This window comes from Paramormyrops kingsleyae, chromosome 8 (genome assembly GCF_048594095.1).
Source record: "Paramormyrops kingsleyae isolate MSU_618 chromosome 8, PKINGS_0.4, whole genome shotgun sequence".
NCBI lineage: Eukaryota > Metazoa > Chordata > Actinopteri > Osteoglossiformes > Mormyridae > Paramormyrops > Paramormyrops kingsleyae.
Genome location: NC_132804.1, coordinates 38,535,058 through 38,548,338, shown reverse-complemented (window position 1 = coordinate 38,548,338; position 13,281 = coordinate 38,535,058). Strand labels below are relative to the sequence as shown.

The window sequence follows — 13,281 nt, the reverse complement described above, 5'->3', positions numbered from 1 at the left end:
AGTACAGCTTAATATTTGTTTTCAGAAAAGCTCTGTTGACTGCTCACACTCTAAAAAAAAGTGTTCACTCAGCTCAAAATTTAAAGGCAACATGCTTTACAAAGTTTTCAGTTAAGTCAACTGAATCATACAAATTTAACAGACCTATATACAACTTTAAGTCAATACAGTTATTCAAGTTCAACTAACCTAGATAGAGGTTCAACTTGAACTGTTAAGTGTTTAGCTGACATATTTTATGTATTAATACATACGTAAAGACGTCAAATCTTTCATTACTTTAATAATTCAACTTGCCTTTACTCACAAGTAGACCTGTTATAATATTAAATATTTCATATAAGTTATAATATTTTTACAATATTTGTTGAGAATAAGTGTTATATTATCAGAAGAAAACATTAGGTTTTGCTTGAAAATAGAAGACAATTTTTGTAAGACAGATTTAGTGAGGGTCTAGGTTTTCTTCTTTTGGGATATGAATCCAAAGGGAAAAGATAAAATCGACTACACTGTGCATCCAGTCAAGACTACATGGGTCAAGCTGACATTATAACCAATAAAAAAAAAGACTATAATTTTACAGTGCATAAAAGAATAATAATATTGGACTGGCATCTGGTAGTGCTGAAATGTTGATAGGACATCATGACTCAACACCGCTTTCAGGGATTTTTGTTTAATTAAGAAAAAAAATTCTAAATATAATGCATAGCTGATTAAATTTTCTTTGACATATTGGTAATGCTAAACCTCATTAACATAGAAGGATCATAGTAAAGTTATATTTAAATCTCAGACACTGAAAAATACAAAAAATAATGTTTAGCAGAAATTCAAGGAAAATTGAAAAACTTGTCTTAAAGGATGGCATACTGAAAGCCATGGCATAAATCTAAAATGCAAACGAAACTTGCCATAATGCAGGGGTCTTCAAACCCCTTGGTGTATACAGATATGGACCCCCTATTTAATCTTCATAAATGTGTTCCCCAGTTTAGCCCCATCCTGTAATAAAATATTTATAATAATAGCCTTTATAATCCATTTATATTGATTGTTTTGAGTGCTAAGCCAGCTTATTATTGTCTGTTATTTGTGTACATTTTTTTTTATTTTATGAAAAAAATCTATAGAAAACCATATTTTTTCCTAAGTTTATATCTGACCCTTCCCACTCCACATTTCACTTAATGTTAGCTCAAAATAAGGGGACTAGGCAGATGAAAGAATGAAGCAAATTCAGCTTGCTATTTATCGCTAGCTTACGTGCATTTACCTTCCACATACCCGGCTGTATAGAGAAGCTATTCCTTATAAATCAAGATATCCGCATATGTCAGCCTTGGCTGATATTTAGAATTTTAGATATTTAGATGTTACAGCACCAGAGCAAAAGACATAACTACTAATGAAGATGTTTGCATTGGACAATCAACCATTTTCTATAGTGGAGGGATTTTGTGAGCTCATTCACCACTTAGATGACATTTCAGAAAACTGTTGGTGCACTACTGGTTACATTGGTTATAATGCAAATGTAGATAGTTAATGTTGGCCACATTGGCTAGCATTAATTAATGTACAATTAACGCTAGCTAAAGTTGCATAAAACCTCATACAGTGATTGCCTACTTGCAGCTGTGTTCTAGAAAACTGACTGTTGTGGCAAACATGAAATATCCAAATGGATCTAAAATTTGTTCTGTTCTGAATTGCAGGTGTGAAATTGCAAAATGGCTGCTTAAACAAAGCTTTAGCTTCTCAACAATCCAAATACACATGCGCAACCAACTTGCACTGCACATAAATGAATGAAATTAAAATAGTAAATTTGACAAATACACAATGCAGAATTAATACAGCATTCGAGGGGTAATAGCAGAGTTGACACATTTATTTGTAACTCAAATGATAGCTTTTTTTGTCAACCTTACAGGCCAATTATAATTGAGTGAACAGTATGCAAGTTGGAAAATGTGCTGCTATGACTGCAATTTGACATTTAGAGACTGGTTATTATTTCAGCCAGGTAATAAATTTGTTCCATTAAAAACATAAAATAAATATTATAAGACAATATCATCGCTGGAAATGCAATAAAAAAAAACAACATCCTCATCCACATGCATTTAGTAATTCTCTTATAATTGTTGAATGATTTTCTGTATTTCAAATGATAAAAAAAAATCATAATACAAAAATATTTATACAGATGCTCCTCTACTTACGAACGACATACATTCCGAACGGCCGTTCGTAACTTGAAATGTTCGTAAGTCGTTATTCAACATCATTTTAAGGGTATACACAAGTACAAAAAACTAGGATGCTGGGAGTATGCATGGCCAGAAGTCATACTAGGCAGAATTGGCACACAGAAAAAAAAAATTGATATTGCGGACAGGAAATGATAGCCCAATGAACACAATTTGGACTTGCAGTCCTCTGTTCGTATGTCTGAAAGTTCGTAAGTTAAAAGTTTGTAAGTAGCGGAGCGTCTGTATTCAATTTATTATAGCCGAGAAAAAAAATATTTTCTCAATTTTCCAAGTTTCAAGTCTAAACACAGTTTTGTTTCCCCACAGGAACTGGAATGATGGTTCAGAACATTGCCAAGATTCTCAACCCATGCTCTTTTTTACTTTTTTCCATTGTATCAGTATTCACATTTATTGGCCTACTTGAACTATGAATGGTTTTACATCAGGCTGTAAGCCTGTTTCCTTGATACACTTATCTGACCTTAATGATTTTGTATGTATTGGGTGGGGTTATCATGTGAAACATGCTTAAGGCAAGAACAAAAGTCATGATAAATAGGTGGGATGGGTGTTTAAAAACAACAAAAATTGTATTACTGTACGTGTGTTTTTCTAAAGAAAAGAAACTTTTATAAGACTGTGGAGCAATGTATACTGGAAGAATGCAAACTGGGTAAACTGACTGGACAGCCTGATTGTGAATTGAAATAAAACACATGCCTTATGGTAAAATAAATGTGAAAAACACATTTTCCCAGAAGCTGGTTTACAAACATATGGCCATCCCTGTCCCTGTAACTCTCATTCTCTTTTAAATAACTACAAATGGTGGCTCTCAATTGATGAAGAATAGTTTTTCAGTACTTGATATATTTTGTTCCTGTTTCCTACAAGTAATGGACAAAGGGGATACTGAGTAAAGTTACCAGTATAGTTTACAAAAAGAATTCAGATTCACATGTCCCAGGGAATATGTTTCAGTAAAATATCTGATACTTTTAATTTTGATTACTTATTGAAAGAAAATATAAAATAAACCAGTGACATACTACAGACATAAACAAAATATATTCTGCAGCATTTCAATAGCAGGGAATGCTCTATCTATAAGGCCATCCTCCAAGCTGTACAGAAATGCAAACACAAAAACAGTTCAGTATGCATTTGAACAAGGTATTTTATTTGTACAGTTCGGTCTTAGTGCTTGAACACTGAGCTGAAGCATTGTTACTCCAAGAAGAAGGATGCTGGTTAACAAAATATGCAAATTTGCCTATGACTAGTGTCATCTAGCTGCATGGTGGCTCATTTGGTTGGAGGTTGGGCCTGCTTTACGTGTGCTTCAGGCAACCCTGACCTGCATACATATTATAGATAGTAACTGATATGTAAGGAGTGGTGTATTTGCAATTTCCCTGACTACCAATAACAAAACAATACAATGTCATATGGAGCCTGGACCCTATCCCAGAGACCATAGGGCACAAGGCAGGGGAACACACACTTGGACTGTGGAAGGAACCTGGAGTTCATGCAACATGAGGAGACCATGCAAACTCCAGACTAACAGGATTCAAACCCTTAATCCAGGAGCCTGAATCACTAAGCCAGACTTCTTGCTTCACTGGAAAACTTGTAGTTAATGTATCCCAATTTAAATGGACATTATCTTTGTCCACTTACATTTAGCCCAGACTACCATAAATTTGACAAGTTATACAACTAAACAAGAAATCCTGCTTTGTGATGCAGGCCCCTGGAGGTATGAAGCAAACATTGAGGCACCATGCTGCCAATTACATTCTGGTATTCAAGCATTTTTATGTCTTAATACATATTAAGACACATATTTAATTTGAAAACACTGCTAACACAGGGAAAAGACTATAAAGTTTATCATAGTCAAATTCATTTAACAGCAATATATTTTTTGTTGTTCACTTCCTGTTGATGTAATGCAGCTGAAAAATGTGTTCTTCAAATTTTTTTTTGTTTCAAATCAAAACAAAGTTATTAATACAAATTAAATTTTGCACTATTTTATTCTATATTTGATTTTTTTTAGATATTTGAGTGCTCACACTGTTGGTATTTAGATGTTGGTATTTGTTCATAACCTGGTCTTTTCTACAGAGCTAAAGTATTCTCCATCAGGAGTGCTGAAACAAGCAATTACCTTTGGGCATATTGCTGTGAACTGGCTTGTAATTTGCTGTTAGTTTTTTTTTTATTTCATTGTTGGAACTCAATTGAATTATGAATGGTAACTGAAGATAAGAGTATGCATTTTCAAGGGCATATGTAGAGCAGTTTTTGGGATAAACTGGGCATTAGGAAAGTGATATACATCACTTATATACATTTGATTACAAGAAAGTGTTGACTTTTCCAACAGGGAATACCATAATAACTGTCCAAAAAGATGTAAAATGTGCATTTAACCTGGAATTTACATTACAATTTTGTCTCATTTTTATTGAACCATTCCTTTAATTATTTTAAATTGCAGTCTCATGAATTTGGACACACATTGTTATATGTGGAGTTGCATGCCTAAGCATTACCCTGAGACCAAAAGAGATATTTATTTTTGTTATTGAAGATAAAATAAGTACATATTTATACTGGGGAGCATGAGCATTGAATTATAAGCCATGTTTTTATGACTAATTTTCAATTACGTAAAAAAATAAATCATGCCATGATTTTGGATGTATGTTCAGTGGTAAGGAGGGTGAAGTTATAAATACAGTGTGGCTTTTCAGATATCGCACACGTTGAAACAGTTCTTTTAAACATTCAAGATACTAACTAAAAGTACTCTAAGCATTTGATTTGGTAGTAGTCGTTGTAATATCATTTACTGTATCTAACCTTACATAGGCTACAGCCCTGCAAACCCAGATGACTACGTAAAAATATTCATTATGTTTGCATTAGTGAAACAAAGTACGTCAGTGGCCAGGCCCACTAGAATGTTACTCATCACTGAACTTCATGAGTGAATTTCAGGGTGATTTTCAATTTTCAATTTAATAATAATTTTGTAATAGATTTTGTATATTGTAAAACTGAAGTGTGAATTGCTGATGACATATAACTCTTTTTACACACAAAAACATTGACTTGAATCACATTTAAGAGGAGTTAGAACTAAACAAATTGGCTAAGAAAGTCTCTATTTTAACTGTTACTAAAACCATGGTATTCATATAGTATATGATTCATAACTAAAATGATTATCTTAATCACATCATGCAGCTTATCACTGACATGCTGAGTTTGAGACAGAGGATGTCTGAATTAAAATGAGAGGATCTGTTGAAACTGGAGTATCACGCTGGAGTATCAGGTTGAATGAGCCATTATCTACCATCATGTAATTGTCCTGATGCAAATTGTAAGAGTTTAGTTATGAATTAAATTTTATTTATTTACTTTTTTCCTGCCAGGTTTTGGCATAGCACCAGTGCATTTTATGTTTAGTGGCTGTTAGTTCAAGATATTATTTCAACTTTTAATTAACAGTATCACAACACTACCATATTATAAAAATTATAAAAATATTTAGTAGCTTTACATTAACTGCACCTTCAAAATGCTTTCATATTTCGTTCATAAAACGTTTAGTACACCTTCATAATGTATTCATTAAGTATTCATAAAACATTCATAAACATCATGTATGTACTGTATACCTTAACATCCTAACATCCCTTAACAGCTGTAATATACATTAATAACAAACATTATATAACAAACATTATAATTGTATAATCATGTATTATGCACTGTATGTTCTATGAATGCATAATGAATGCATTATGAAGGTGCACTTAATGTAAAGCGTTACCAAATATTTATTATTATTTTATAATTTATGTATTATTATGGGAAAAAAATGGTTAGGATAGAAGACGTGTTAACTTACAAGTGGGAAAAATCCAAAAGTGATTATGAACAGTATATGATTATTGAGAAAGGAACCATGGGATTTTGAAAAAACTTAGGAACCTGGGAAAAAATGACATGTAAATAATCATCAATAAACAAATTCAATTGTATTTAAACTGATGCTTTTTTCTTCCATCGATTTTGTTTTGTTTAGGTATTTGGTGTTTTAGTTTTCAGTTCAAGGATAGTACAATCCATGTGCTTTTGTCGCAGCCAGGATCCAAAAAGTGTTAAAGTGTCATTTGTAGATTAGTATTTTGAAAGGGCTTGTTTTTTTAAATATTAGAAAAATATGGAAACTGTTCAAATATGTTGACTGGTATGTGCATAGTAATTTTAACAAAGACGTAAAATTAAGTGTATTTATTTTTTTTCATCAAGATTACCTTCCATTGCCTTTAAAATGTCAAGCAGCTTGGCTATGATTTAATTAAAAAATGTTTCCTTAATATGCATATTTTAACAAGCCATCAGTGGTATAATAAGTTGTCTAAAAAAAGGGTTTGTTCTTTTTTGGACTGTGGGGGGATACTGGAATACCTGGAGAAAACAACACAGCAACATGGGGAGAACATGCAAACTTCACACCGTGGTTTCACACTGATTAGCACTGTTGCCTCACATCTCTGCTCTTACCTTGTATGGAGTTTGCTTGTTCTCCCCATATTGTTGTGGTGTTTTCCCCATTCTCATGTTATACTTGAAATCACACCAGAGGAAGCTCAGGCACACATGTTTTTGGACAGTGGGGTGATACTAGAGCACCCAGAGGAAACTCCATGATGAGAGAACGCAAGCTCTACACAAATAGAGCCAGGCAGAGTCTCAAACGCTGGCCCCAGAGGTGTAAGGCACCACCCTCCAAATAAATTTACACGAAAAAATGCATAGACTGTGACAGCCCAGGCAGAATATTTAAACAACAAAAGTGTGGTAAAATAACCACATTTCACTTCAAAAAACTTTATCATGAATTGTACTGCACATCATAAAAAGCAGAAGTGCAAAGTTCAGATTGGTTGAAACAAAATCTTGTACTTTCTGGACCTGAACTTTCTACCTCTAATATAAAGAAGGTTGATGAAGACCTTTGAGGACTAACCCCAGACATCTCTGCACTTCACCCAGTCTGGGCTGGTCAACTGGACTTTTTTTCCTTCCAGTAATTCCTGGATGCTGCCTTTCATTTCTCTCTCGGTTTCTTCCTTTTTTCACCATTTTTTCACTTTGGATGGATGCATCTAATCTGTTCCTGCTTCTTCAGTAGATAATATGGAATAACTGGCAAACGATGGCATCATGTCGGTGGCGGCAAAAGACGAGGAGGCTCCTCTAAAAGGAGAACACGCCCTTTTAAAAAGTCCTTCTAAGGACTAAAACAGGTACTGAACAAGCACTGAATCAACCACACACAAAGAGGCCTGACGCTGGACTGTAAGCTACACAAGATGGGTAATTTATACAATGCTAATGACGTGTGAAGATCGGACAGGGTTCACATAAGATACAGACAAACACACAAGCGACAATAGGGAATACAAGTATAAATGAAAACAATAGGCTATTTACAGTTGCTCATGAACATGCTGGGATACGCAAATCTACGCTACAAAAACATTACTTGGTTTCATTTTGTGTCAGTAGTAGATACAAGACAAGCACAAGAGTTTAAGTATAATAAGTATAATAATCTTGAAAAGATGATTAAAAGTCACGTATTCAGCTGTTTGTTCAGAGAAGCTTAATTTCTGTAAGCTATACCCAGATTCTAATGCCTTGTCCACACGTACACAGGTATTTTTTAAAACGTACCTTTTTCTATAGGTCTTGGGCTTTTGTCCACACGTAAAAGGCGTCTTAGGTCACTGAAAATGCAGCTTTTGCAAAACTCCATCCAGGGTGAAGATTTTAAGAAACTCCGTCTTCAGTGCCAACATGTAGACAGGGAATAAGCTATTAGTTAAGTTCTCCCCAAACGAGCTTGATGGGCTGAATGGCCTCCTCTCGTTTGTAAATTTCTTATGTTCTTATGATAAACCTGATTCATAACTGTAAGTACGTCAGCCACATAAAATGATCAGCCCAGTTACAGTGCTGATATCCACCGAATAATTCGGAGGATATGATGCATATTATATATCAGCACGATGTCATACATATCTAACGTGTATGGAATCAAATCTTAATCTCATAATGACTCTAAGTGACATCACATAATGATACCCTGTGTATTACATGCTGAGAGATTTTTTTTCTGTGCCATGGGGTATGAGTGTTCCGTTCCAGGTTTGCCCCTCCATCCACCTCCCCATTCATCTGCTTTGCCTCCACAATCCCGCCCACGTCTTACTCATATATGTCATCCAGTTCATCAGTTCCATGTCCCATATCTGAAAAGACCACCATCGAGTCATAAGAACATAAGAAATTTACAAACGAGAGGAGGCCATTCGGCCCATCAAGCTCGTTTGGGGAGAACTTAACTAATAGCTCAGAGTTGTTAAAATCTCCCGGAACACCCCCCACAGGACTCCCCGAGGGACACGGTCGAATGCTTTCTCCAAGTCCACATAACACATGTAGACTGGTTGGGCAAACTCCCATGAACCCTCCAGAACCCTGCGGAGAGTATAGAGCTGGTCCACTGTTCCACGGCCAGGGCAAAAACCACACTGCTCCTCCTGAATCCGAGGTTCGACAATCCGGCGGACCCTTCTCTCCAGAACCCCCAAATAGACCTTACCAGGGAGGCTGAGGAGTGTGATCCCCTATAGTTGGAGCACACCCTCTGGTCCCCCTTCTTAAAGAGGGGGACTACCACCCCGGTCTGCCAGTCCAGAGGCACTGCCCCCGATGTCCACGCGATGCTGCAGATGCATGTCAACCAGGACAGCCCCACAGCATTGTAGGAATTATTAGCTCAAATAAATTTTAATATTCTCCACCAATATGTTTGAAATTAATTAAAGTTTAATTAAGTATTATTTAATGCTGATCATTAACCAATTGTTATGCGGAATGGTCGGCTCCTCCAAACTCAATTGAAGTATCCCCGTAAGTCTGTTAATGTGAGACTTAAACGGGATTGACTAATTACCAACATCACTTATAACCTAGGTTAGAAGGCTCGTCCAGCGAGCTGCATCATCAGGTAATGTAAACGATTGGTAGCGAAGCTCCCCTCACGGCCGATGAGAGAGAGAGTCTCGCGATGTTTCAGGCGAGTTTGAGGTTCAGAGCGTGTAGCAAGATCGCACAGAGGCAGGAACTTAGTGTGAGTACTCAACGACGGAGGCTGAAGTTGTGTAAAAGACATGCATTTATTCCTAGCTAACACTACAACTAACATAAGACAGACATTACACCTAACACAAACAACAAACACGAAATAACGGAATAAAACAAACGATGTAATTATGAAAATGCAATGACCGGATTTAAATGAGTAACCTTAAATGGGAAATACAGTTTGTGGAAACATGACCCTAAAGTCTTATAGCAGGTTAACAGAACAGCTTAAGTTGTTAGAATGAAAGGAAGTTGGTTTACTTGGTTGAAGAGTGGGGGGGGTGGTCTTGGAAGTTGATGGCAGAGCTGCTGAGCTGATGGCACTCAGGAAGACGCGGCGTTTGGAGCAGTGGAGTGAAGTCCCTTTAGATTCTCTCTCCTGGTGAAGCTTTGTCTTGGGTGCTGTTCTCTGTTCAGCTGGGCCTTCACCGGAGGGTTTCTTGTGGGTTTCTCTTCTCCCGGGCTGATGTTCTCCTTCGGGCGGATGGTTTTCTCTGCGCTGGTTGGCGGTTGTTCTGCCCTGCTTTGTTCTGAGGTCCAGGTTTTTATAGTCTAAAGTTCATGAATAGGGATGACCAGGAATTCGAATCCTGGCCCAATGGCTGGCCATCCATTTGGCGGGCTTTCAGAAGGGGGTCTGTATCAGTCCTTTAGGGATTTATGGCCCGCCTGATTCTCCCTTTACTGATGATTTTCATTAAGCTGTTATAACTTTTGATACATCCACTTTTATGGTAATCACTGACCAGATTTGGTGATTTCAGGGGTGATTAACAATCAGTTTGATACCAAACATGCCATACCAGCTTCACAGGTACATACCTCATACCATCTGCATTAATTGATTAAACAATTAATTATTGTATCTATGTGACTGATTCACATCAGTATAGGATACAGGGGTTTTGGGTTGCACCTCAACAGATGTTACACTTTGTGCGGATATTACATTGAATATTCCTATTACAAACAGCACATCTTATCCATAGATAGGCGTGGCCGTTAGTTTGTGGTAATATCAATATAAGTTGCACATCTGGAAACAACATATTTTGTTTGGTGTGGCTTGTGCCAATTCATCTTCTCCAGAATGGATAAGATACACCTTAATTCAGTTCTTTTAACATAGCATGGTAGAAACAAAGAAACTTGGTGACTGTCCACCAAGATCAGATAAGGACCACAAAGGAATGTTGGAAGAGAAGGGGGGGTTTTTAACAAAGCAGACACATTGATTACACTCACTTTCCAGATTCTTCTGGTATACCATGAGAACATACATACAATGGTAGCTATACCTATCTATTTATTTAAATTTATATGTGTTCAAGTGCAAAGGGGTGAAATAGGTGATACTCCGTGAACATGGTTATAAGGGTGGCACACAAAACACTAAGATTGTCTAAGGACACATACAAACATAACGTATCTGTATATTGAGACTAGTAGTCGTGAGTAAATCAATATACAGGGTATACAAAACCCAAACTTAACTGAAATTTCCTTTAGGGTGTTCGTCTGTTGGGTGAGTGAGATGTAAGGCAGAGTGTATGTGGAGGGGGTTGTGTGCCAAGTCGAGGGACCCCTGTTCGTGTCCACTCTGCTTGTGTGTAGGTCCCTAAATCTTTGGGCAATAAAAGTTGGAGTGCTAGCCTCCCTGGTTATCTGTGTGTGTGTGTTTGTGTGTGTAACCCCCCTTTGGTGCCTCTCGTACCAGGCTCGGCCTTGTCTCAGGCCACCTGGAATTTAGGCCCTGTGATATGTGCATGTGTGATCCTACAGCATCCAGAGCCTTAAGGAACTCCGGGCGGATCTCATCCACCCCCGGGCTCGGCCACTGAGGAGCTTTTTAATCACCTCAGTGACCTCCGCCCCCGAGATAGGGTAGTCCACATCCAAGTCCCCATACTCTGCTTCCACATTGGAAGGCGTGTCGGTGGGATTGAGGAGGTCTTGAAGTACTCCTTCCACCGATCCAAAACGTCGAGGTCAGCAGCACCCCATCCCCACCATAAACAGTGTTGTGGTTGCACCGCTTTCCCACCCGTTTTCCATGGCCTCACCAAACTCCTCCCAAACCCGAGTTTTTGCCTCAGCAACCGCCGAAGCTGCATCCCGGTTGGCCTGCCTGTACCTGTCAGCTGCCTCTGGAGTCCCATAGGCTAAAAAGGCCCTTCTTCAGCTTGACAGCATCCCTCACCATTGGTGTCCACCAGCGGGTTCGCGGATTGCCGCCGCGACAGGCACCGACCACCTTACGGCCACAGCTCCGGTCAGCCGCCTCCTGACAGGGGACTCCGCCAGACGTTCCCAGCAGGCCCGCACTATACGCTTGGGCCTGCCAAGCCTGGCCGGCTTCCTCCCCCACCAGCGGAGCCAACCCACCACCAGGTAGTGATCAGTTGACAGCTCCCACCCTCTCTTCACCCGAGTGTCCAAGACATGCGGCCGCAAGTCCGATGACACGACTACAAAGTCGATCATCGAACTGCGGCCTAGGGTGTCCTGGTGCCAAGTGCACATATGAACACCCTTATGCCTGAACATGGTGTTTATTATGGACAATCCGTGACGAGCACAGAAGTCCAACAACAGAACACCACTCGGGTTCAGATCGGGGGGGGGGGCGTTCCGCCCAATCACGCCATTCCAGGTCTTACTGTCATTGCCCACGTGAGCATTGAAGTCCCCCAGCAGAACAAGAGAGTCCCCAGAATGAGTGCTCTCCAACACCCCTTCCAGGGACTCTAAAAAGGGTGGGTACTCTGAACTGCCGCTCGGTGCATAAGCGCAAACAACAATCAGAGCCCGTCCCCCCACCCAAAGGCGAAGGGAGGCTACCCTCTCGTCCACTGCGGTAAACCCCAATATACAGGCGCCCAGCCAGGGGGCAATAAGTACGGCCACCCCCGCTCAGCGCCTCTCCCCGCAGGCAACTCCAGAGTGGAAGAGGGTCCAACCCCCTTCGAGGAGACTGGTTCCAGAGCCCAAGTTGTGCGTCGAGGTGAGCCCGACTATGTCTAGCCGGAACTTCACAACCTCGCGCACCAGCTCAGGCTCCTTCCACATCAGAGATGTGACATTCCATGTCCCAAGAGCTAGCTTCTGCAGCCGAGGATCGGACCACCAAGGTCCCCGCCTTTGGCCACTGCCCAGCTCACAACGCACCCGACTCCTATGGCCCCTCCTATGGGTGATGAGCCCATTGGAGGGGGGACCCACGTGCCTTGTTTGGGCTGTGCCCGACCAGGCCCCATGGGTATAGGCCTGGCCACCAGGCGCTCGCCATCGAGCCCCACCCCCAGGCCTGGCTCCAGGGGGTGGCCCCGGTGACCCGTGTCCGGGCAAGGGAAAACGTGTTTCCATATTGTTTTTCTTCATAAGGGGTCTTTTGAGCCACACTTCGTCTGGTTCCTCACCCAGGACCTATTTGCCTTGTGTGACCCTACCAGGGGCATAAAGCCCCGGGCAACTTGAATTTAAATAACCACAAATATTTTAACACAAGTTTTATAAATGAGGAAAAAGCTGTTATCAGTTTAACAGTTTATTTCATTGTAAAATAGAAAAAATTATTTCACCAAACTCAAAGATCCACTGCCCCATTAATGGCGTCCAAGCAGGCCCTGGGCTCTGGGTTCTGTCGATGCCGCACAAACAGCGGGGTCAAGGCAGCCATTATTCCGCAACACGCCCACTGACATGAAAAGTCAGGTGAGAACACAGGGTTATGTGTTTTGGCTTAATGCCGTAGCAACCTTTCAGTGGCTAACAA

The 13,281-nt window shown here is 39.7% G+C and overlaps 2 protein-coding genes across 3 annotated transcripts in view; both read left to right on the top strand.

Moving 5' to 3' along the window:
* Positions 1-2,704, top strand: part of LOC140592349 (contactin-2-like) — a 145,680-nt gene extending 142,976 nt beyond the window's left edge. For both annotated transcript variants that reach the window (XM_072715803.1, XM_072715804.1), the window contains one exon: positions 2,589-2,704. In XM_072715803.1, coding sequence (XP_072571904.1) covers positions 2,589-2,695 — 107 coding nt within the window. In that variant the 3' untranslated portion in view covers positions 2,696-2,704. The remainder of the gene's footprint in view (positions 1-2,588) is intronic.
* Positions 1-13,281, top strand: part of LOC111842343 (chitinase-3-like protein 1) — a 128,259-nt gene that overhangs the window by 54,123 nt on the left and 60,855 nt on the right. The gene's annotated exons all lie outside the window — the stretch shown is intronic.